Source organism: Cariama cristata, unplaced genomic scaffold (genome assembly GCF_000690535.1).
Source record: "Cariama cristata isolate BGI_N322 unplaced genomic scaffold, ASM69053v1 scaffold30899, whole genome shotgun sequence".
NCBI lineage: Eukaryota > Metazoa > Chordata > Aves > Cariamiformes > Cariamidae > Cariama > Cariama cristata.
In genome coordinates this window covers 1-26,751 of record NW_009637981.1, presented here as the reverse complement: position 1 = coordinate 26,751, position 26,751 = coordinate 1, and the positions used below count along the sequence as shown (strand labels likewise).

The following is a 26,751-nucleotide window of genomic DNA, read 5'->3' as shown; positions in this document are numbered from 1 at the left end:
AAATCTACACAAAGTTTTATTGCAATCATACAAGGGATACATCAAGGGTCAAATACAACAAATACTATGATGCAATTTTACATTTATTAAACTACAGTTCAAAGCACAAATTTACACATTCTAAATACACTAAACATCTAATGAAGTCACACTGGTCTCCCACTGACATTTGATATATCTGGGCGAAAGACATAACTTTACAAGACTTTTCTAACAGGAATCCTTAGTATAAAAACTGTGTACTTGTATGTAAACTGTTGAAGAACCCAAGTGATGGGTTTCCATCTCCACTAAGTCATCCATTTTGTTGCATATTTAAACGCTCAGGGGTTGAATGAACTTGATTTTAAATTTGGACACCATTATCTAACCCTCCCACCCCCCGGTGAATTGTAGCTGTAGCTTTTTTGCCTGGTCCCCATTAACTATCACTATTTTTTCAAGTTTTGAAGAGAATGAATTGAATTCAAGATTGTTCCATTTCTTCCAGACTGGAATGTTGACCAGACAAACTACAGACTTGCAACTGCAGGTCTACATGAAGCGTTAATGCCTGTTTAAGCTGCAGTGGAAAAGCGGTCTTCTGGGCTCAGCTGATTGCAAGAAGGCACAAAGAAGAAGTTCTTCATCAATGTGTCTGAAGCAATTCCAGCATCTTGCATCTCATCCCTGCGGCAGAAAAGGATGAGAGTTGTAATGAAGTGTTGTCATGGACAATGCCACATCCAAAACCAGCCTTGCAGACAGCAGTTGAAGCCTCCGGCCCCTGGATAGGTTGGCCCCCTCTCAGCTACGCCAGGGCTTGGCAGACACAGAAAGGCTGTGACTCTCCACCAGCAGAAGCACGGGGCCCTGGCTACCTTGGCTACTGGAACAGGTTACCCAGCTCTCAGCCACAACAGCGTTACTGCCCTTCCTGCCTACAACGGTGCTGCTAACATTGTACGCAAGTTGAGGTTACTAACATTAGGAAAGCTGATGTTAAACAGTAAAAGGTTTTACAACTACCACTAAGCTCACAGTCAACATTAGGTATTTTGCTCTCCTTTGTCAGCCTTAAAGCAAAGTAGGCATTTTATCACAGCTCTCAGTTTAGTTGTAGCAAAGTCAGTAAAAAAACCCAATCCACAAACTAAAAAAGGCACATTCTTGCACTCAGTCACATCCTCCTATATTTGCCATCAAATGCAATTTATATTTGGCTGTAAGCGTACACTCATGAAGGAAGTGAACACAATCTTGCCACTATCAAGAGAGTTTTCTTACCAGTCACTGAAAGACATCATGTAGTAAATCAGCGGCCTCTGATAGTTGTTAAAGGTAGACTGTTCACCTAAGGTACCAGAACCCATATTATCAAAGATCAGCCAATCTCCAACGCTCAACTCAGGAAGAAGACAGCTTTCCACAATCTGATCAAGCTCATCACAGGATGGACCCCAAAGGCTGCTTGTGAACAGAGGCTCATCTTCCTTGTATTTCTATATGGAAACGATCCAGGTAATTCAGGACTCAGTTTATTGAATAAGACATTTTTCAAATATATATAAGGATAATTTTATAAATCATACATAATTATATACATATGAAGTGTTAAATATATATAAAAAAGAACAACAAGGACTACCTCTGAAGAATATAGAAGGACTCACCTTGTGAACCTCTGGGATAGTATTGAATTTCTCAGACAATTTACTTGCAAAAGAACCATAAACACCATCATTTATGTAATACGTGAATACTGGTTCATCTTCATTCCTGGTTTGCTCCACTGGAAGTAAAAAAAAAAAGAAGTTGTCTTGCATGCATTTTTTTTTGTCATAAGTAGTCCTCTTGCAACCTAACTTAAGTCAACTGCTTTCTCCTGACAAGGGGATTGCATACATACTGAAATGGGTGAATTACAAGCAGAGTATCTGTAGAGACCAATTATAAATTCAGTTGTAACATTAAGTGTGAGGCTTAATAAAATTAATACTTTCAGTCATAGTTACTGTTAAGAAAATAAATTCAATTTCTACTTTAGCAGAGAAGCAGCTTGCTCTACGATATGTTTTTCTATGTACTTCTAACACAGAACCCTCCAATACATCTTCTGTAAACCACCAAAAACAGGTTTAACTGTTGAGAAGTCAAACCTAGTAAGGGAACAAGAAGTGCCACATAAATGTAACAAAGAAAAATACACAGATAACATATGGTCAGAACCCAAAGGGGAGATTACAATGCACGCATAAGGGAACGTATTAAATATATGCTGAGACAAATGAGTCCATCCGGACTAGAAGTGGGCAGTTATCTGTACTGATTCATACCATGTAAAAGATAAATACCACCTTTACCTCCAGAAGGAAGAAGTTTATCATACTCAACAGTCTTCTTTGCAATGATGTTAACTGCTAGTGTAAATGCAGATGAAACATAGTAACATCCAGGCTCTGCAATCACCTTAACACCAGATTCCTTAGGAAAGTAGACATCCAGCAATGGCCTGATGGTGTGATTAACCTAGGAAATTGAAGTCAGAGGTAAGACCAATGAAACTCAGCTTACGTATATATCAGATACACACACACTTTCAGTCAGCAACAGTTCTAGTAAGCACACCAAAAGCTTACTCTGTTCCTCTCTTCTGAGAAGTGCCCTTACCAGAGGTCCAAAATTTACAGAAGTGTTTAAGAGAATAGGTCATCCTGCTAAACACTGAAGACTGAGTATCATGACTCCAAGTACTACACAGTCCCCCCTCCCAACCCAAGTTCCAGCTGTGGTACACTCAAGACCGCACAAGTAATTTCAAAGTTTGTCCAGCACAACAGATAATGTAAAGTTACATATGAATCCAGAAGAACAAGGAAAGGGGCTTTTTGTGATCAGTTCTGAATACTGTAGTATCAGAAGTGGAATGAATTATTTAATACTGATGCTGAAATCTTAAGCCAGACATTTGAAGATTAACAAGTATTTTGGACAAGTAACAGAACAGTTACAAAGAAGAGCTCCTATTGCTGTTAGTAACTTCTCACTGAATCACTTTCACTGTCCTACATTCAAGGAGTTTGTCTTTAAGACAAACTTAAACAGGTTATTCTGTTTTATGTGCCACTGCATACTAAAGGTCCCAATTAGGGCAAATCAAAGGCTAGGCAAAGCAAATATAAAAGCAAAACCTTTCATCTTCAGTTCTAAAGCAAAGTACCAGAAACTTTCAATACAGTAGCAATATAGTTTATGATCCAAAGTGTGCTAAGCAATCCTGGCCCAAACCATGCAATAGCATAACCAGTTGGACAACAGTCAACTGCAAAAAAACCTGAATTACTACTGTTACGGTGGCGTAGGATAGTAATTTAATCTGCGACATGCTTAAGTCAGCATTCACCCAGTATGAACAGGATTTAAAAAAATTACGCCTCCAAGGACTGATTACACTACCCATGATAAAGAATATAAAACCAACTGTTTGGATCTTATGAATTACAGTATAAAATGGAATTTACATTAGGTTTCAGCTACCAATATTAGCAGCAGTTTGAAGGTTAAACACTTCAGCTTCCTAAAAAATTAGAGTTTCAACTTCCAATACATTGCGTACCTCTTCCAGCTGAAGTTCTGAACCTGTGAAGCCCCCACCAATATCCAACATGTTCATCTTAAAGCCAAATTCTTCCTAAAATGCATAGGCAGAATGTAAGTACACGGACAACTGTAACAGTAAAAATATTTTTTGTTGCTCCTTACTGTGGTTGTTTTCTATGTACTTATACTTTGAGCATGTTTAGCAGAGTATGTCTAGTGAGGGAGTAACGGCATCGGAAAAGTTAGTATAGGTTTAATGGAGCTAGCAGTAATGGCTTTAGGATGCCAATGGAGGCTGGTTACACAATTATCAAGTAGAAGCAACACAGCAATGTCAACTCCCATCTTGTGACGTTTGTTATATTCAGACAATGTTTGCCGAACAGGGTGGTGCATTCTGACAGAGTTTTAGGAATTTACAAATATGTATAATGCAAGTCTTTTGGATAGTGCTTACATGACAAGACTACTACATGAGTTTGCACAAAGATCAGTAAGAACTTCAGTTCTGTTGTCCTCCATGTGTTACCAGCCACAGCTAATGCACTAACTGCAGTAATGACAGTAAAAAGACTTGCAGTCTTCTCTATTTAGTTTAGGAGCTTCACATTTACAGGAAGACGGATGTTCAGAGAAGCGATTTTTGAATTTTGCAATGAGAAATACACGCAGAACATGTAAGGCTCACAAAAGTCATCTGAAGCATCCAACAAATACATTCCTCTTCATCCAAATTTGCGTTGCTGCCCCCCCTGCAATGACACCTTTATTTCTTCTGATGCTTAGTTATTAATCTCCACCAAATTAGTGGTTGTATCATGATAAATCCCAGTGTAAAAGTGCTTAATACTTTAATATAACTTAAAAATGTCAACTGTGTATTTGCAGGACTGAGATTTGAATTTCAAAAAGCCTTTATCAGAAGTGGGAAACTATTTTTTTTATTTGAAAACAGCATACAAGGCTACTGCCTGTCAGTAGGACAGTATTGATTAACCTTTGTCCACAATTAGTATTATGAAGGTTTTTACCTCTACCACATGCCTTACAATGGAGTATTTAGTCCCTTACTAAAAGTTCCGTTTCCTACACTGATATATGTTGGAAATAATGTAGTTGGCTTGTTAGTATAATTAGGATAGAATGGATCCTCTACTGTAGCAATTCACATTTGTATATTCTTACTTACAGCCATGTCAAACACACACCGAGCATCAGATATAGCATGAATGTACATTTGCAGCTCCTTGCAAGAGCCTGAAACATGAAATCTGAAAGAAATAAAAACACAGTTAATACACTGAACCATGCAGCTTTCAGACCAAGCAAACTGTTTCACCACCTAAAACAGCAATGGGAGCAATTCATTCCTAAGCAGCTCAAGACAAGCTTGCATGATAATACCGTAACTGTGCAAAGAATAAGCTCAGAAGATGATTGCCTTCTATTCCATTCGATTTGTACTTGAGGCCTGTCTTGCTCTTAATGCAAAGAGTGTCCTACAGTATTCTCATCTTTAAGGAGTAACAGATTTACTTAACCTTTCAGTCTTCACTATCAAAGTGGTTGAAATGTGTTCTTCAGTAGTTGCCAATGCAAACACAGTACCCATATACTGTCTCCCCTCTCTTAACCTACTTTCTGTTGCCTTGCCTGTATACCCTTCTCTCCTGGGCCATCCAGTTTTCTTCTCAAAGCTAGGGCTGTACCATGCACACTCTCTACTCTCTCCAACATTTGGGAGAGAGCAAGGAGAGGTGTGTCCCACTGCCACCCTGTTCCAAAGCCTTTTTGCCCCAGGCCAGGTCCTAGTTTCACAGCAAGGCCAAACAGGCTGGTGACGAAGTCATCATAAGCAGAGAAGTACCGGTGCCTCCCCACAAGCTCCTGAATCCCCTCTGGTTCCTTGTCCAACAGGTTTAAGTACTGCCATCATACCGGTAGTAACTGAGGTGCTAAAACAACTGCCAATATTCCCATGGGCTTCCTAAAGACTAGTATGGTCTGCTGGTTCTGGACAGACCACACACCCCCCCATTGGAGCCATGACACTCTACTCCTTTAAGGAATGCCACTTTGAGGCAAAGCTCACTTTTTAAACTTACTTGCATGAATCCACATGTGGATTTCAAAATTTTTTTTTAATAAAGAAAATGCACAAAAGTCATGTGATTTTTGTTAAAGTTAGTTTAGACATTATACAAGACATACATTTGCTTAGTAGTATCATCTAATTTTTAAATACATCTGTAATTTGTAATGATTATAATATGTTTATGCTTTAACATCAATTTCAAACATATTTACATCAAAACAACTGCTGTTTAGATCCTTCAAAATCTGGCTTCCATTTTAAATACTTTTTTACTGTCCTGATGTCCCACCCTCTTTCACTTGTTTGGTTGCTTTAAAACATTCATGAGCATGCGATACATTAGTAGCTGAAGGTAGACAGAAGGCTTGTGCATGCATTTTTCTTCCACATAGTAAAATATTTGTCAAACTTCAAATTAAAATACCACAGATCACTTGGAAGCTCTCAGAGCAATAGGATTCATTCCTGCCATCTGCAAGTCAAAAAATATATCTGAGTATTTTGTTTTGGTATGATCAAAGAGTGACATAGGACCTAACTCTTAGAAAAATCCAGCCCCATGTTCATCTTGTTCCAAGTCTGTCCAAGCTATTCCATGCTATATTAGCACTTATCCGTTATGCTGTTTATTGCTGGAAAAATGCAAATCAGTTACCACAGAAGTTCAAGAGTACAGTTAGAAAATGAGAGGCTTCTAAACTTTGGTTTTATGCTGACAGAAGGATTTCTGATACTCTATTTCAAATTCCTTTGATGTCTGCATTAGTTAACTTTGTTTCATATTAGTTTTTCCTTGTATATTAGCACTTCGCTTGCAAGCAAAAACTCATGATCCAAAAGTTGTTTGTTTTTTTTTAAAGAAGAAACAAACCTTTACAATAGTACCAAAGGCGGAAAAAAATTATTTTGTATTCTACCTCTTGAGTACACCATATAAGTATCTGCTCAGTCAGCAGAGAACAATAAAGTTACTCACTTGACACCAACTATTTGGACTCCCAACTCCTTAGCACATTCCATGAGGTGCCTACAGTTCTTCAGGGTGGTGCCAAACTTCATATTCATCTCTTCATCAGCAGAAATGTCTTCTGTGGCAATGTGCAGTAAGAGCCTAAGAGAAGGGGAAGATGATTTGGGCAGTTGGTTTACATCATCAGCACATGTGAAGCCTGAAGACTGTCAGAAGTGTGTTGATTATGTTGTCAGTACTCCAGCTCCATCGATGGATGAGTCAAGTGAACCTAATAAAAACAATCCTGTACAGAGAAAAAACTAGCAATTAGGGGCTAAAACATGGAGCCAACAAGGACAAGGGATTTCGAAATGCAGCAACTAAGACTCTTTTGCAGCAGCAAGAGTCTGTTGAGTGCTGTAATAAAAGAGAATGTTACCTTCTAATAAAGTCTACTTCCTTATAAAACTATTAAGACTGTAACATGCTTTTGCCATCTCTGTCCCCCTTTCCAGCCAAGAGGAGAGCATAGGGATTCCCCTTGTCAGTAACGTATCAGATTTGGTTAAACTCACCATCTAGAGAACACCAGGCTGACACACTGAAAGCATACTTAGGCCACATCCCTCCACCTCCCCTCCTGGCCAAGGACATGGACTGGGGGTGTCCATCCATTCCTTGCCCCTTCTTTCCAGAACACTTGCGGAGCAGGGAGGCAATCAGTACTGCCTCTTACAGTCTTACACAGTAAGACAGTTTCCTTCTGCTGGTCAAAGCCTCATTCTGGGTAGGTTTGGCAAACTGCAGTGCCAGCGTTGGCAGTTTTCTACATTAAAATTCACACTTGAGTGGCAAAGGCATGTTCGCATCAAAACCTTTGGAGGTATACCCCTAAAACTCACAAATTCAAACTGCTGTCCACTAAGAAAGTCACTCCCGGCCCCCAACCACAATAAAGATCAATTAATTCGCCATGTGGCAAACTGGCTGTGGAAGCTGTATCATGACATACACGCAGCTTGCATAGAGCATGTTACAGTTAACCAAGATAAGGTACTTAAACAACCAGTAGAAGCTCTGCACCCAAAATGAAATAGTTCTTTACAAGACATGGAACAAGCAAAACTTAACCTTGCCACTACAAAATACATGTTGGCCTAACAGCTACCTTTACTTCTAAAAGCCCTTTCCAAGTGTTTCATGATGTGTTTAAAATGCATTTTGTAAAGAGCAAAAAAATCTTCAAGTTCTCATACAGGTTGCCCAGCAATTCTTGTTAATTGTAAATTTATAGCACTGCATATTGAGAAACTCTGACTAGCCTCATTTCCTGCTTCTCCACTAACAGTTCTGTTCAAGAAATCTGCAAACAATATTTTGTAAAGCATTTGAAAAAAAGTGCTAGATAACAAAAAATTGTCAAAAGTTACAACTCCTTAAAATGTAAAAAAATTTCAGATCCATAATACTATCGTTTGTAACCTCACATTAAGATTAGACAAAACCATTTCTTGAAGATATCCAGTGTTAAATTTTACTGATGAATTGTTATAGCAGCATTATAAGAAAGTCAAGATATTTTTCTAGTACAAACTACTGAAAAAGCGTAATTCTGATTTCTAGAGATCTAGTAGGATTCTTCTTCCTGGGTTTCAGCCAGTTAAGAGCAGGGCTAAAGGATGACATGTGTGATTGGGGTGTGGGTTTTTTGTTTATTTTTAAAGGAAACATTGATACTTATAGCAACCATGCTTCTACTGGAGCTCTTAGGACACCACAAACCTTAGCAGTTAAACTTTGCCTGGAAAAATCCAAAGGTATAAAGAAGTGAAAGACTTAAGCACTCCTTTGACATTTCTCCTCTTTCTTAAAAAAAAAATTGCTATCATTCAAGTTACTAAGACTTCCAAAAGCAGAAACATCAGTTATAAAAGGAGACCCACCCATTACTAAGTTCAGTGCAAAAAGTTACAAGAATTCTCAGAAAGAGAGAATTACAGCTTTCTAAGGATTTCCTCAGCCAAAGCGTAATTAGCTTCATCTACAAAAAGACAACCTAGCTGTAAGAACCACACATAGAAAGAACAAGCCTATATAAAAGCTTTGACTTTTTGAAACTATGCCAAGGAAGAGAAAGAAGAAAACTCATAGTTGTCACTTCAGCACCAAAGTTTTAATAATCTGAATAAGAGAATTCTAATAAAATAACCAAACAAATCTCTACCTAGTAGAGAGCTGGAGATCGGGTTTCTAGAAAATTTAGATGGCAAATTGCAGTTCTTTTGTAGAAATTGAGTTTCTTGTCCTTGGTAAACAGGAACTTTTTCAAATATTAGACTATAGGATCCTTGAAAAGAAGTACAGAGTTTATGCTGTTTAGTTCATGAAACTCCTTTGTTCTGTCTCCCTATATTTTACCATTTCTCTGGCTCAAGAAAAATCTGCATCTTAACTTCTCTTGCTGTAGATGTTACAATAGACAGCATCTTCTAAAAGAGGGGGTTAGACTCAAGGAATTAAATCAAAAACTAACAAAATTAAAACCACCAGTGATAACTGGTAAAACATTAATGACGTAAGAGACAGCTTTAGTATTACTAAGGCTTTCAAATGCATGGACTATGTCACAGTGTCAAGGCCAGCATTTTACACACAAAATTATTTATCATACGTAACATTCTTTGCACAGGAAGTACTCTCCAGTATGCAAAGCACTGGCAGGCTTCCACAAGGATGAAGTGTAATCACTAGCAAAAGCAACATTAACTCTCCAGGTAGTAAAAAAAAAAAAGACTAACTAGGTGGGATGAGCAGAGCCTGCAGATACTGAACGTGGTAGAGTCTTCCCAATTCTACAACTATGGCCACAGTTTTGGGAGAAGACATGACTCTAATAAGGACTGTCTACAACCAAGAGCTTTGTAAAGGATGTCAGGAATTCAGTTTCTTAGTGCGCTCTGATGACATTTGTGGGAAGCTATACCTCATTAATCACTGGAAAGCACTGTAACATTTACTTAGGCTCTGACTCCAAATTTCTTAAAGGTATGGCCCACAGCCAAAGTATTCATATGTGAGGGACATGATGCTTAATGATACGAGCGCTATCAGTCCAAAAGAAACTATGATACATTGGCAGCAATAAAATGCTCATATTTAACAACCAGAACATCAGTGTTGATCATTCCTCTACAGAAAGCTGCTGGGCCAATACTGAAGCAACTCAAAATAGAACTGAAGTCAAATTTCTCACTGTTTTAACAGTGGGGAACTACCTGTAGGTGTATTTAATGACCTGCAGAGCATGCCCAGAGTCTAGACAGGACCCAATGCACCTGCGCATTTGCTGATAGTCTCAGCTCTGACTTCAGCTGAAGCCACTAATACCCAAACAGTACCCTGAAAGAAAACACTGAAGCCACAACAGAGCAGGAAGAAGATGCACTTGCAGATGAGGTGCCAGACTTCTGAACTTTAATCACTGAAACCTTTATGCGAAGATTGCCCTACAAAATCAAAATGCAGGATTTCTCCCAAAACAAGGGCCTTACTATCATATTAGGAAGCTGAGACTCAGTAGGGAAAAAGTTGCAAAAAAGCTACCTTCGAATGAGACAAAGAGATACAAGTGAATTGCATTAAAGAAGCCGTGTATTTTGCTTGCAACTCGAACCACCCAGAATACAGGCAAAATTAAGTTTCCCCCACATTAAAAGTAAAGCCAGAATTCTGACACTTACTTAGCATTTGGATGGTTACGTGCAACTTTCTTCAGCTCAGTATCATTGTCACAAGTCATGATGTTTATCCCAGCTTTCGCTGCGTACTTTATCTGAGAAGCTTGCTTGCAAGGATTTGTATATATAATATTTTCAGGAGAAATGCCCAGGTCTTGTACCAATGCCATTTCAGACTGAAAAACAGGAGCACACCAGAGTTTGCCACAGTTCAGTGCACTATCTTTACTGAATTTTTAGTAGATGTGCTCTAGTGCTGTGCTAAATAGTCAAACACACTAAAGAGAAAACTATCCACCGCTTCTAGTGTAGTATAGATTTTCAACAGCCAGTTACACAAGGGTTCACAATTTAATTTATATTATTTATAACCAATACCAAAAAGCTGATTTTAAAACAGCAGACAGGGAAGAAAATAAGGTGCACAGATACAGAGAAGAAAAACTTACTTTACTGGAACATGCAAATCCAACACCAAGGGTTCCCAGAATTTCAAGTACACCTGGAGCAGAATTGCATCTTACAGGATAAAATGGTTTTATTGGTGCCATCACGTTCTGCCATTGTATGTTCTTCTTTACAAGCTTTCCAAGATCACCGACATAAAATGCTCTTTTTCCAGTCTAAAAAAAGGAAGAAGATGAAAATAAAATCTCTGAAATTGTGGGTTTCCTGTCAAAACATAAACTTATGAAATAGTCTTAAAGAATTATGTACATTTTTTTCACCCTGCTATTAACCTTTAGGTATGACCTTCAACAATGCTCATTTTTACTTTCACCTAGCAATTTGAACTAGTTTAAAAAAAGGGAATACCTACCACTTCAGAGATATTATGAATGTTATTTACACAATATTGTGAGATTCCTAAACAAAAGATACTACTTAAATGCCAAACGCTGATTTTATCTAAAAATATAGAATAGGTTACAAATCTCTGCCAACTTTGTATTTTCAGAAGTCTGCAACTTTTTGGAGGAAGAAAATCCACTGGGACGAAAGCTTCTACAGTCTCAACATTAATTTATAGCTTATTATACAAGGAATAAAAATCCAATGCACTACCATTATTTTAACATCTAGCTAATACCTCATTTTACTGAAAATTTGTCTAATAGTATTTTAATTCAGGAAGTCAAGTTTGAGACTGTTCTCCACATCTTGTGAAGCACAAAGTTTAAACAGAATTTTAAGAACTAAACTCAGTGTGTTAAGGTTGCAGAGTCAAGTACCTAAATCTTTAAGAAAATGCACACTTTTCTGGAAACTGTTAACAGTCCCCCTTGTGCATCTGTTACCAGAGTCTCTCAATATCAAGTCATGATGTAGATGTAGTGATCAAAATCCAAACAGATCGTTCTATATTTGTTTATAATGTGCACTCAGTAAAATTCCTGTAAATGAATGGCCTACTGTATATCAATTAAAGACCATCACAAAATATGATCGATCTGAATTAAGACTGTACATCAAATGTTAATTCTAGCATTTGACTTTTGCAGATATGAAACTATGTTGTGGCTTATTGTATACAATGTCTTTATTTCTGTTTAAAAAACACAAATAGAAATTCCATCGGGTGGAAGCATACTGACCCCCTGTACGGGTTTTGGGATCTGGAGCTTTAGATCCATGGCACAGGCCTCTACCCCTTGAGCTAAAGGAGTAAATGAAAGCAGCAGGAGGCAGCTATCCTCTGTGAGCCAGCCAGTGGTTGGAGACATGACATGTTGCCAGTAGTTTACCTATTTATTTGCTAGACAGAAAAAGAATATTAGGAATCAGGATTTGGGAATCCTACACCTGAGTTCAGAAGGCCATGGGATGTAGCTATTTGCTGTACTATAGTTGAGCACTTGCATTTGAACATCAGTTCTGATAAACCAAGGGAAAAGTGAACTACTCATAAGTATGGCATATTAAGGATACAGGATTTGCTTAATGAAACAATTTTTCTTTTAAAGCTTGCTCTTTCTACAATGTTGTCTATAAAACAAAGGCTACAACATCCTCCTGCCTCCTAATAAGTGAGTGAAGCCTTATTCAATAAAACTATCATATGGACAGAATTATTTAAGTTTCTTTCCAGCCGATTGCTAAACCTTAACAGCTTTTAGACCAGTTTATTTTCTTGAAAGAAATAAGGTAGCACCTCACAATATGCTCGTGCCCGTGTTTCCAACAGAGAGAAGGATAACAGGAAAATGTATAACCATACAACTGTGATTGATCACAGAAGTTTTAAATAGGGCTTTAAACTGGCTCAGCATAAATATTCATCTGAACTTTGGCATATTTTCAGGGAAAGAAGAAAAAAAAAATTCTAACTCAGCAATATCCACTTGCCAATTTCACATTCCTGGTCTAAACCCCATTGATAATAAAATCTCCTGAAACAGTGAGATGGGAACCTGTATTTAATTACATCAGCAAGACTACTTTCCTGCTAGCCATACTCAGGGAGGTAACAATTGTTGCCCAAATTTCTCCAACAGAATTCAGCCTGAGGCAAAGGGCAAAGTAGAGTTAGAAGAGGAAACTACTTTCTAAGGTGAGTTTTAGCCGGCTGTTCCTGTGTTGCTGTCATCTCATCAGAGCTAAATACCTTGAACTAGTTTGAAGCCTTAGAGAACTAAGCCAGAAGATTTGGAAAACTTAGAAAAAACTTACATGAGTATGTTCATAAATACAGTTGTCAATAACATCTGCAAGAGTTGCTCCTTCATCCAACAGACCAATGGAGTAATTTGCATCCTCAAGAAATCCTTTCATCTCAGCCGTATTCCACAAAGCCGACAGTCATAAACCAAGAAACACAAGGGATGGGCTTCCAAGCCTTATATCCGGGTCCTTAAATTATGCAACAAACTGTACAAAGAAAACATAAGTCAATGGGAAAAGACACACAAAGCATACTATGACACTATGGTAAAATTAGAAAGAGCTTTCTACATCTGATGTACTACAAACAGTAACATGCACACTTTACAAAAATCAAAGATTTTTTGATTCTGTTTACCCTCCATTTGCCAGGGATAAGGACAGAGCAATTCTGCTGATGCCAGGAATAAAACAGAAGCTGTGTACTTTAAATCTGATACTAAATGAGAGTAAGAAATCACTGAGGCAAGGCTGTTCTTGAGAAGAACCCCAGACTGTGTGCACCCTGACCAGTGTTGAGCTTATGCAAACTGTGAAAATACTGCAAGTGTAGCATATTTGTACAAACACATCAGCTCAGCTATTCTTAAGTATAGCACCTTAAGCAACACTAGTGTTCAAGCATGCAACTGGAAGACTGTCTGTAATACAACATTTTTACATTTGTTAAAGAAAACTTGTAGTTTATTCATTAAATGTTAGCATAGATATTTGTTAGATTCACATATTTGTGTTAACATTCTGGTTTTATTTAGTTGCTAATTTATAACCAATGCCTTCACACATGCATTTACTAGACATTTATTTTGCGGTTCTGTTCATAAGGTTACCTACAACACTTAAAAAATCTTCACTTCAATAGAGGTTAACAGCAAGAAGCCACTAGCTAGAAGTAGTTTTAAAAATTACAATTAATCTTAGTAAGTGGAAGTGGTATTAAAAGAACAGTTATAGCCTAGCTTTATTTGCATCTTGTTTATCCTCAGACCTTCACTGCAAATTAGATGTTGTTTATAAGCAGTATTTTCCAAAAGACAACCTGAATCAACAAAGTCCAAAGACAGAAGACATTGTTAAGTATACGCAGTCTTAGAATATGGATTAAATACTCAAGTAAATATCAGTAGACAGCAGAAAACTACCAACAGCTGGTTATATACCTTCATCAGCCTTACTTGATGAATACAACAATCTGTAGTTTACACTTCATTAGAGTTGTAGGTCTTGTTTAAAAGCAGTTTATTAGTTTATAGCAACTGACCAGACTTTGTTTCAACTGCCATCTTTATGACTAATAAAACCAGCCAACTAACTAGATTCCTTCTTTGCATGAACACCCAAGACTTGTTTTAATCTCAACAGAAGTTGCATAGTATTTGTAAAAAACCCCTGACGGTTGTTTTCTAAAGGCACCCGTACTCAGCTTTAAAATAACAAAATTATTTTTCTAATTAAAAGTGTTGATAGAAACCAGAAACATTATAACCGAAGGTAAAAAATGCTCCACTAAGACTCCAAAAGCTTAAGATAATCTTGGTTTCAAATGCTCACAAGGCTATGGTATTAACTCTGTCTCATTTTATTTTGGCTACTTCCCTACAGTAAAAAACAAAATATCCACAATTTGCAACATAAGTTGGTTACGACTGTTAATAAGATGAACAAAGCTACTTTTGCTCAAGCTAACACCAAAACAATTAAGCAGCAGTTGCTCCTACTTGTCCTTACACCAAGTAAGGGGGAAAGAGCCAGCAGTTTTGTATGCTTTCTGCACAACTCAAGTATGCCACCTATATTTCTTAAGAAAAATATTTACTGCCAGCTGAATTTAACTCAGTGGCAGCAAGAATTTTCAGTTATATTCAGAAGCTGAACTACAAAGTGATATTGAGTAAGAACATACTTGTCTCACATGTACAGTAAGTCATATGCTTATTTAAATGAATCCTGAAGATCCAAAACAATCATGAAAGAGCAAGATAATTATCACATTGGTGTAAGGATTTAAGTAAATTACAATTATAAAAACAATGACTAGGTGGTAGATACTATAACAACCAGGAAAATGTCTTCAGTCAGTCACATCTCAGTTTAAGTTTGTGAGCAACAGCTAAAACTCCTTAAAAAACACATGGCACCAAACAAAGACAAGCTTGTGAACTAAGTTTGACTTAGAATCAGTGAAACAAACATGAACACCACAGTGATGTTTACATAGCTACTGTCACACTCTGACCAGGCACTTCATCAGTATCCCTGATTTGCTGGCTGATTAGCACAAAGTCCTCAACACATTCACCTCCATAAAACATACATGATTTCCAAGAGTGGAGTACCAAAAAGGGTTTGGGCTGGGTATTTTTTCCCCTCCCTGGAAAGAAAAGCTGGCATCAGTATTTTACTGAAAATTCAATATAGTTCTGGAGTACTCAAAACATGAAGATTGAAAGAAAAAAGCTAACAGCAGTTTAATTCTTTTAGCATAATCTCTTTATACTACAACCCAAACAGCATAATTTTTAACTAAGTTTTAAGTACTTTATGCATCCTCAGGAACTTGATGGTTGTGTAATAAACACGTTAAACTCTTAATTTACAATAATAGCTCTTTTGTTGTCTTCTTGCAAGAAAAGTAGTATCAAAAGAGAGGAGTAAGTAAATGAACCATGGTAAACACATGCAAGAGCAAAGTGATTTCCACTTTCAGCAGATTATTCAGATCTCGCAGATCTGTTAACCATTCAAAAACCACAAAGGTTTTTTTAATCCTTTTGTGACACAGAGGGGTATTAAAGGAAAATTTTCATATTACAAATACATTTTGTGCTGCATCTAAATCTGTAACATCTTTTGGGACACATCTAATCTGTCCTATGACTTCATAAAAAGTTCAACAAAACTCAGTGGCAACATTTTGACACAGTAACACTGTACAGGATGAGCCTCCACGATCCCAGTTCCTCTTTCCCCCTCCCGACTCACATCTGACCAGTAAATACTGTAAGTACCTGCAACTGAACACGTGAGAAGTGACTGGGCTGGCAGCAGCCTCATAGCTGAGCTTCTTTTTATTGTTAATTCAAATTGTACAAATTCTGTGTTTCTGATCATAAGCTCACAATTCCCTGACACATTGTACAAACCTGTTAAAAACCCTGAAGACAAAGCACTTTAAGGATTTACTGTATATGCAAGGGTACTACTTAGCTAGATTGTAAAGTTTTGGTGCTGGGTTTGTCGTTTGGGTTTTTTTGTGTGGGTTTGGTTTCTGGTTTTTTTGTGTGTTTGGTTTTTTTTTTTTCCATACAAGCCACTTCCTACACTCTTAAAGCATGCAGATGGTCAGAGTCCCTTTCACTGAAGGAAGGCACATCCCTGACCTGCCCTGCTGGGAGGTCTCAGTGCACCCAGTGGAACCAGTCACAGCACTGAAGAGATTTTTTTTTTTTTTTTTAGACTGAGACACACACACCCTGCAGGCTAACTGCTTGTGCCCCATATTTCAAATGAAGAAGCTCAATATAAACAACAGCTAGCTTTTTTTCTTTGAGTCTCGGTGTTCATCTGAGTTACAATGGAGTAGATTTAAGCTAATTTTGTAGCACTCTTAAAAGAAAGTTAATGACTGTAGTGTCTATACCTTTCAGACAGTAATGGTGTAGAAGAATACTCTCCTCCAAAAGGTGCCCTTTTACTTTTGGGGAGATACTGTGGGGAAGAGGGGCAGAATTGCTTTCAGTAAAGCTGGGGGGAGGAGGCCTCTTTACCACTAACTCCCCAAAAACAACAAGAACACTTTTCTGGTAAGGTCATTTCCTAAACCAGAGGTTGTCTCTTGTAGTTCATTCATTCAAAAGCATCTTATGGTCAAGAGGCAGGGACAAAAAGGAATCCATGCTAGTACAGACTTAAAACAGCTTGCAACAAACCATAAACAAGCTAGTACAACTTCTCCCAGGCTGCTGAACAGCAATTGCTTTTTCTAAGCATGTCTGTGACATTTAAGCTTTTTCATTTAGTAAAATTCATCTAGTAAAAAAAGCTAACGTTAGCATATCAGCTTCTGTCCTCAGAGTCACAGCCCATTCCTCTCCAATTTCTCCTGCTCTGGAAGAAATTACGTCTTTTCAGTCTTGCTGAAAAGAAGATAGGAAGAATATTCTACAAAGATAAAACTGAAATTCTTACCAGCACTGCTACAGCACCACCACAAAAACAGCGCATACTTGAGAAATGTTTCTTTAAGGGGTTAAAACCTGCAGTAGGATTTGGGATTGTGCTATAACCTTACTCCGTTTTGACTGGCCCCCGTCCTCAGTGGGGAGAAGAATCAATGATAAAATTCATGAAAGATCAAATGAACACACACAGAAGGCAATTGAGAGGATGGTTTCAGTCTTTTCTATGGCTGTAAGATGAGTCAGAAATCATTACAGTACAGAGTTCAGTCCTTGCTGGAAGTGCTGAATTGCTGCAAGTCATCATTTGACAGACTTAGTGTGGTAACACCACCCATTTTACCACCTGAAATGTTAGTCTGTGCAATCCTCCAGGACATATATTTTAGGGCAGACAAAAGCTGCCAAGTGGTAGGAGACTTCTACAGAGGCACGCAATTGCTTTCTTTGAAGTAAGCCTTACATCCTCAGGCTCTTTAGGGTTTAACACAAAGACTTCCCAGATGAAGAACTTGAAGATAAAAGTTTACATATTTAAACACAGTAATTAATGCAAACATCTGGAATAGAAGAAAGCACTCAAAGTGACTAACTAAATACATGCTTGTCATATGCAAACATCCATAACAAACACATAATTTTCAGGTTTTTTTTCTTTACATTGTCAGAACTATGTATTGTTTGGCCTGAAAAAAAACTTGAGGTTTGCTGCTTTCATTAAAAGCTTCCTCCGCAAAGAACAAAGTCCCTGCAAACCAAACAGGCTCCCAATAATGCCTTTCAACTACATGTCTTACTAAGCAAAAGAAATACCTATGAGATTAACAATTACACTGATGCAAAAATCATAGAGGTAAAACACATTCATTTCACATTCCTTACAATACTGATTCTGCAGGGATAATAAAACAAAAAAGTAGAAGCATTTTGTCACTAACATTGGCAATTAAATACAGAACAGGTACACTAGAAAAGTAGAAACACCAGTCCTCTGTTTTCAGTGCAGGAAATGCCTATTTATAATGAGAGTATCTTTTAAAAAATTCCAAGATGCCATTTCACCAGCTTACATCCTTATCATTGTTAGCTGAATGCAGCCACTAACCAGCTGATAGGAATGCTGAAGCAGGTGTCTTTATTTACAACAGCAGTGGACATTTTGCGTCACCCAAGTTGCCTCTCAGTAGAAATCCACAGAGGGTCCTAACAGAGTACCCGTGCAGCTTAGGTTAGTTGCATCCTACCATTCTCTCTGTATTCCACATTCAGTATTCCAGTTACATGAGCAACTTAACAAGAGCATCTCTGCTGAAGTAAGCTAGCAAAGGGGATAGAGACTAAGAAATAATGCCCCATCCAACATTTTCTACAGGAACTATACTTTCAAGAACCTCTTCTTAAAGTTTGAATACATCATTGAAAGCCAATAAGCTAGCAAAGCTTACAAGAACAAGTGCTCTTGTAAGCGCAAGCATACTTCCATGCTACCATACCAGCACTTCTCTTTCATGACAGTGCAAGTGTTACTTCCCTATCCTATATCCTACTGGACAAGTTAACCACAAGCCAGCAATGTGCCCTCACAGCCAAGGCAGCCAATGGTATCTTGGGATGCATGAGGAAGAGTGTGGCCAGCAGGTCAGTGGAAGTTATCCTCCCACTCTGCTTTGCTCTGGTGAGGCCACATCTGGAGTGCTGTGTCCTCTTCTGGGCTCCCCAGTTCAAGACAGACAAGGAACTACTGGAGAGAGACCAGCGGAGGGCAACGAGGATGATGAGGGGCCTGGAGCATCTCCCTTATGAGAAAAGGCTGAGGGAACTGGGTCTGTTCAGCCTGCAGAAGAGAAGACTGAGAGAGGATCTTATCAACGCTTATAAATACCTTAAGGGCAGGTGTCAAGAGGATGGGGCCAGACTCTTTTCAGTGGTGCCCAGAGACAGGTTAAGGGGCAATGGGCACAAACTGAAACTCAGGAAGCTTCATCTGAATATGAGGAAGAACTTCTTATTTTGAGGGCAGCAGAGCACTGGAACAGGCTGCCCAGAGAGGCCGGGGGGTCTCCTTCTCTGGAAAATTCGCCTGGACTCATTCCTGTGCAACTTGCTGTAGGTGACCCTGCTTTGGCAGGGGGGTTGGATGAGATGATCTCCAGAGGTCCCTTCCAACCCCCACCAGTCTGTGAGCCTATCCTCTTATTTGCTTAGTCAGTATTAGTATTTGGCCTCCCCATTGGCCCCCAACCTTCCAAACTCCCAGCCCCGCTGTTCCCCAATTGCCATCCAGTCCCATTTAGACAAAGTCAAGAGAGCTTTAAAGGCTAGCCAGTCCAGACAACTACTGCTTCCACTCGGCATAGGCAGGGCTCATTAACAGATCAGATTTCCATCACCAATTCCCTCCACTTCCAATCAACCAAATGTGGCAATAAATAGAAAAAATTTTAAAAGGAGCAAGATTTCAAGCCACAGTTGCCAGATGGCTCAGAAAGTCAGTGCTTGAAGAGCAAGATAGAACTAAATCCCAAGTTCTTCCTTGGCCAGTGTAATACAAGGACAAAAGTGGGAGGGAGAGAATTATAAAAAGGAAGTGAGTTTAATGGGAATGCAAGTACACCTTCAGACAGAACATTTTTATTTGAGTTCCATTGGATCATAATATTAATAACGACAGTTAAAAGCTCAATTGACCTTTTTCCCATTACATCACTTTGCAAGCTGAACAGGACTCAAACTACCAATTAGCTGGCTAACTCACATCTTAGCTATATTTGAGGCAATTACCTGCGCTTCAGCACACCAACACAGCTACAGATTTACTGGCAAGCACTTGTAGACTACTGCTACCTATGTCACCACTACATTCAATACAGAACTACTTATATTTATGTACAGTATATTACTACTGAACACATAATAGATCTAAGCTCAAAATAAACACACAGATCATCTGAACATTCAGCTATGAATACAGCAAATCCAGTGGCATTTCCATTCTAGGACAAGCTATACCTTGGACTATTTGCCACAGCACACAAGTCTACCACTTAGAGAAACAATAATCTCAATGAAGGTGCTAGAACAGCCTTCTCCTCAAAGAGAAAAACTTGAGTCAAAGACAAAACTCCTTCAGAACAGTTTTAGAAATTAAAATGCATTTTAATTCTATACTTTATTCACTCCTTCCTAACAATTCTTCTGCCTTTCTTATCTTTTTACTACTTTACTTTATTCCTGTTGAAGTGCAAAATGTTGAAGTGCAAAGTGTCATGCAAGAGTTCTACCCACATACAAGAGTGAGCTGAAACTCAGAAACTGAACAAGAGAAACTGTTTTCTCGGATCTTTCGCTTATAAAAATCATGCAACACCTACAAAACAGTGATATTCAGAGAATTTTCAGCATTAACTGTATTCACTTGAATACAGCAGTCATCTACGCAGAACCAGATATATGCAGCTAATTCAGTAAGTTTCAAACAAAACAAAGAACGTAACCTCTGGAGAGAAAGTCAGAAATTATGATAAACTAAGCTCATCCTGTGCCTCCCTTACTGCAGTATTTTCAAAGATCAGGGTCATCTACATCAAGTATCTTATTAGGAGACATACTAACACAATCAGCATTTGGACTCTTTGTGGTTTTTAGAAAGTACCTGGCTCAGATGCACTTTAACCATTCTCTTTCTCAAGTTTTACATTAAAAAGCATTATATAATTTATAGGTACTAAGCCAAATGAAAATGCCTTCAAGCTAGACAGGAAAAAAGTAATACTGTATAAAATCAGCTTAACTCAGATATTACAAATGCATTTAAGGCTGTTGTTAAAACCACATAAAGCTATTGTTTATGCTAACAGAACAGGATAACCACACACATTCCAGAGTTCTCTGTGCTCCTTAAGATCAGCTACGTGCATTCATTTGTTTTCAGTTATCATGGGTCTTGTTTTTCTTTAATAACTATTTGCCTCTTAAAAATGTAAAGGCATTTATAATTGGTACATGATTTCCATCCAATACAGAATTCCACATGCTACTGTAGCTCAACTACAACTATTTGTGGAAGTGGACAGTAATTAGCAAATAATGGAGACAGGCATTTGGGAAGACACACCCTTCATGATCAGCATCAGTTACCGTTTACAATAGCAAATTTTAACTATTTCAGTATAACATACCCTAAGAAATCAGTGTTCAGCAAACTACATGATTTGATGTTAGCAGTCATGCAGTGCCAATTCATGACTTCAGAATTACCACTGAGAGACTGAAGTTACAGCATTTTCTTTTAGGATTTCCACAGCAAACAGCCCTAATTCAGAAAAGTAACTCTATTTACAAAGTTTACTCACACATGCTTAAGTCTCAGAAATTCATCAGGTAACTCTGTTGAGAAAAGTATTAGGTGAGTAAAAATTAGTCCCCCCTTGAATGAAAGCCCCATATAACATGCACACCACTATTTTCAATTTTGGTAATTTACATTAAGACAGTTACCTTGCTTATCAAAAAGCCAATACATGCTGTTTGTATTTTTGGATGTGCTTATCCTCCTGCATACAGATGAAAACAGAAGGAAGAGACTTACATGGACAAGTTAGGAGATGGAACCCTACTATCATCAGCTAGGTTCCCAAGGTGGCTCAGCGTTGAAGTCGAACTGTTCTCTATAAAGCACTTCTCCTAAGCCCTCTGGATAGTTGTAGACTTGATCAGAGATTTTGCCCTGTTGGGAGAAAATACATACAAAAAAATTCATAGCCAGAACAAAATAAAACCTTTATCTTAAAACATGTAACAAATGCCTTTTCAGTAGTGCTTTTAAGGCTTGCAACACCCCACCATAAACATTTATAATCACGTAAAATCTTAGCCAGAACAAAATAAAACCTTTATCTTAAAACATGTAACAAATGCCTTTTCAGTAGTGCTTTTAAGAAGGCTTGCAACACCCCACCATAAACAATTATAATCATGTAAAATCTCCAGTTTTCAAGAGTGAATGTAAACTCTGAGCCAGATCAAGTCATATGAAGAACTGCTAAAACACATGAATTAGGCACATGAAACTGCTTGTTTGTACTTATCTTTCATAGTCTGAATTGGAAGATTTTCAAAACTAAAGGCAAAGAGCTCTACATGATCCTGCTTTAGGGTAGTACAAGTTAATACTGGACCACCCTCCCATAAGTGTTTTTAACTGTGTAACCACTGTGATTCTTTCCCTCCCCACTTCCTTTCTATATTAGAACTCCCTTGCCATGTTCTTTCTTCCTCTGCTGTCAATGAACATGGCATGTGGGTGAAAAAGCTATGTGGGTGAAAAATGGCGCTTTATATCGTGAAACTGAACACCATACAGACAAACCCAGAGATGAGCAAGACAGTAAAAAGAAAGAAACTTATGCTTGCCTTCAGGAATGAGGAAACATTTCAGCTGGCCCTTGAAGGCTATTACACACAACATCAAAGTAGCATTTTAAAGTACAAGGTTAGCTTACTCAAATTAAGGTAAAACAATCACACAAAACAGTACAATGAACATAAAAAGCAGTCAAGGAAACTAACTAGTCCTGCTGAGAAGTTATTCCTTCTAAAAGGAACTGACATTTTCATTGAATTAAATACAGTACAGAACTGGTCATCTGTAAACCCAACATACAACAAAGTTGCTACAAATTCACTGTGGCATGAAACGTGGAATGTATCAACCTATCGTAAAAATAAAACTTTGCTGCCCTCACTATTTAAATGAGACTACATGTACTGACTACCTGGCTTCTGGGAATCACCCAACCCAAATGACCAATTTTTCAACCATATTACAGTTAATCAAACTGCTGAACTGTATTTTTCCACTTATTCTTGCTATTAGAAAACTAAACTAGTATACTCTATAAAGCACTGAATCACAACAAGTGAATGCAGTTTGAGGCTAACCATTTCACAGCAACTCCACAGAGCAATCTCTTCAGCTTTATCATATAAATTAGCATTCAGTGGCATATAACATTAAAAATAAACCTCAGTTTATTCAAAATTGAGATATTAAGGAATTTTGCCAGCTAGAATTAACATATATGCAGCGTATTTAATCTTATCCCTTTCTTCCACTAAAGACATCAGTAACATTCAGTTCTCAGAGTAGGTGCACAACACTTTTAAAAGCTGGCAACCTTCCTTTTGTAAAATTAACTAGTAGCTCACACAAATTAACTCTCACAAATTTTCCAGCAATTATGAATTAGTTTACCTTCCCAGCAAAACAAGTCATTAAAACAGGTGCTTCCAGGGAGAGCGCATGACCTTTAGTGCAAAACTTAAAAAGCCATCCTTCAGACAAATATAATCTGCAGTACTGTTCCAATAAACATTCTCACATATCCCAAGAAGGAATTGTGCAGTGGAAGTTCCCATAGAGCTGGAATAAAACCAATCATTTTCTGTAGCAACAGTCAGCTATGAACTGTGCTGAGTTCTAACTACCCTTCAGAATTTCTTTTAAATTACCATTATTTATCTGAAGGATCTACACAAATGTATAGAAAATAGTCTGCGTGCCCTCTTCTGTGCAGGCTTGCCAATATTAAATACTCAGGGAGGAAAATGGTTTGATTTGAGCCTTTCAAATCATCAGAATTTTACTGTTTTAACCAGCACAAAGAGTTATTTTGCTGTACTGTGGCAGAGCAGGACTATCATTTTAAGCAGCAGAAGTTTATTACATGTCCATAACCCATATGGACAAACCCAGATTTAGAAAAAACTGCGCATGGGAAAGCCACAATAAAACGTTCATTGTTTAAGGGTCTTAAAGTAGGTATAAAAGCATTCTTTGCTGATCAACAAGCTTTGAGTCACAGGCATAATCAACAAGGCAGCTTTGCCTTTTAATACTCAAGTGACACCTATATGCATGTCTTTATATTTCATCTGTTAGTATACTAGCAGGTGCCTCAAGTTTGACTGCAGCTCAACCAGCAATGCTGTACTTCGTACTTGAATAGTAACACTCACCTGAGGAACAAGAAACCCCCTGGTTGTCCACAGCACAGTTCTGCCAGAGCAACCAGATCACCGCAGCAAGCCATATGAGTGCTAGCAGGCCAGTCTGAGCCAGGCTTTTTCCAGCTCACTGGCCCCTTCAGCTCCCCATGTCTGATGCAGACAGGCCTACAAAGCTGGGCACCGATTTATTTCATTTGAAAAAATGATCCACCGCACCTCTCCTTTTCTGAGAGGAGACCCTTTAGTGACCTGAGCTAAAATGTCCATGAATCAAACCCTAAAAATCTAGCAATATGATGACCGTGTACATTTACACTAACTGACAGACTCCAAGGCACCAAAGTTACTCTGGTCCACAAAAAAACCCAGCTATTCTTCTGTTACAATAGGCCTTTTCCAGACCAGGGCCAGGGCGTTGTGGCAAGGTGGTCCTCAAGGGAGAGCAGGTCCTGAAGGAAGCACAGGTCCCTGAGGTATTCTCCCATCAGCCACACTTTTGCTCCTGTGCCACATCAACAGTATTTTGAACTGAAATTTGCCATTATACCCAAATTAGTCCATTACACAATTAAACCTCCTTTTCAGGAAAGGATGGTCTTAGTTCCTTCTAGGGTAGTTTGTCTCTCCTTTAATCGGAGAGATGAAATAATCTCCAGACCACACAGCTCAGCATGGCTGCAAACACACACCTGCACCAGCCTTCCGGGACAGGGAGCAGCGAGAGGCACAAGCTGCTTGCCCAGGGGCAAGTGCAGTGCTGAAAGGCAGTAATCCTGCCTCTTGCCTCCAGTAAAATTGTCCCCACAGGAGAAACATTCCCATTGCCGTTCACCATCAAACAACACCCTCCCCTTCCCAAAGTCTTGTAAAGAACCCTATTTTTCTGGGGTTTAACAACCTTCCCCCCAGAGCTCAAGGCTCGGCAGGAAGGACAGGACAGGGGGCAGCAGGCCGGCTAGCCGCGGGGGGCTTGGCAGGCAAGGGAGATCATCACAGCCTGGTGCACGCGGGGAGGGGGCTGCCATGTCACAAGCATCAGCCACGGTGGCAGCAGCATTGTTCACACGGTGACAGGAAGGAAAGAACTAGACTGGACCAGTCCAGACTGGAACAAACCCCTCCTACCATCACCATTATTCACAACCCCTACCTCCCCCCCAGCACTGCTGCCTCCCACATTTATCCAGGGAAGAATAGCAGGCAAGTGCAGTATCCTCAGAGCCAAAAATCCAGCAGCCAGGGTGACGGCAGAAGAAGTGGGGCAGCGCACCCCCACCCCCCAAACCCACTGCCATGCAGTAGACCCAGCCACGTGTCTGGCTGGGAGGGCAGGCAGGTATAACTCGCTTTGTTGGACACTACACGCTGTTTTCACTCAGGGTGGCTATATTTGACTGGGACTACACAATCAAACCCTGCTTGGTCACTGGAGATTGCTGCAGAGGTCTGAAATGCAGGGCTCCTCCTGCCTACTGGCACATGTTGGCTGTGCAGGATTTTGCATTGCAGGAGATAAATCTTTTGAGCCTTTCTGAAGTGTAAGCTCACTTTCTTCTCTCTTCACCACAACCCGGGTCCCCTCAGCATAGACATACATCTTCTCGGGCTCTGAATGAACCCAGACTGCTGACTGGAAAAGACCTGCAGTGCTGTCTACTAATGAGCCGTAACAGCATCCTCAGCCACGCCAACTGCCCCACATCCCTGCGTTTGCAGCATCCCCCTTACACATCTGCTCCCACACCGTACTTCCAGCTCCCCTACAACCAGTAACAGGCACCTCCGCTGACCTCTCACCACTATAACCAGTAATGGGCGCCTCTGCTGACCTCTCAAACAGAATGGCACCACAGTGAGCACACACGCTCCCCATTCCCTGACATCCAGGTGCACACGTTTTACACACACACACCCAGCAGCTGAGCAGTGACTGGACCCTCTTCTCCGTACTTTCCGAAAGCCACCAGTACAGCAGTGGCCAACTGGACCACTAGTACCAGTGGAAGCAGCCAAGCCAAGGAGGTTGAGTCTCAACCAAGAGATTTCCAGAAGGACTGGCAGTACCAAACCTGCTACTGCTACACTAACAGACTGGCCAAAGGGAGGGGGAAAACATGTGTCCTTGAGATGACCAAACACCCCTGGCAAAGGGAGGAGACTGCTAACAGGAGGGAAAGGCTCCACTTTCCATACACTGGAGGACCCCCTGGCCCCTCTGCAGGAAGGCAATTTGCCCCGTCATCCCAGCACTCGTCCCGGAAAGTGTCACTTGTGCAATACCCTTACAACCTGTACGGTGCCCTGACAGCTCATGCTACCGCCCTGCCCCTTGGCACACGCTCCTCGGGCTCCTCGTCCACCGTGATGAGGGGGACGGAGTGAGGCCTCGTGCAGGCACCCACAGGCGCAGCTCAGGGGAAGGGGAAGAGGAGCGTGACAGTGGGAGCCCGGATGGATAGTTACGGTTAGAGATGCACAACATGGCCACTGTGAAGCAGGCTAGGAAAGACGCCACAGCCATGCCACCAGCACTTCTCCAGC

The 26,751-nt window shown here is 39.5% G+C and overlaps 1 protein-coding gene across 1 annotated transcript; it reads right to left on the bottom strand.

Moving 5' to 3' along the window:
• On the bottom strand, positions 1-21,942 carry AZIN1 (antizyme inhibitor 1). The gene is made up of 11 exons (XM_009708549.1): positions 21,791-21,942; positions 13,034-13,231; positions 10,813-10,986; positions 10,367-10,539; positions 6,651-6,785; positions 4,769-4,850; positions 3,596-3,670; positions 2,343-2,508; positions 1,653-1,771; positions 1,267-1,481; positions 1-669 (listed from the first exon to the last, which is right to left on the bottom strand). The coding sequence occupies exons 2-11, from the start codon at positions 13,133-13,135 to the stop codon at positions 558-560; spliced, it is 1,353 nt and encodes a 450-aa protein (XP_009706851.1). The 5' UTR covers positions 13,136-13,231; positions 21,791-21,942; the 3' UTR covers positions 1-557.
• Positions 21,943-26,751: the final 4,809 nt, after the last annotated feature.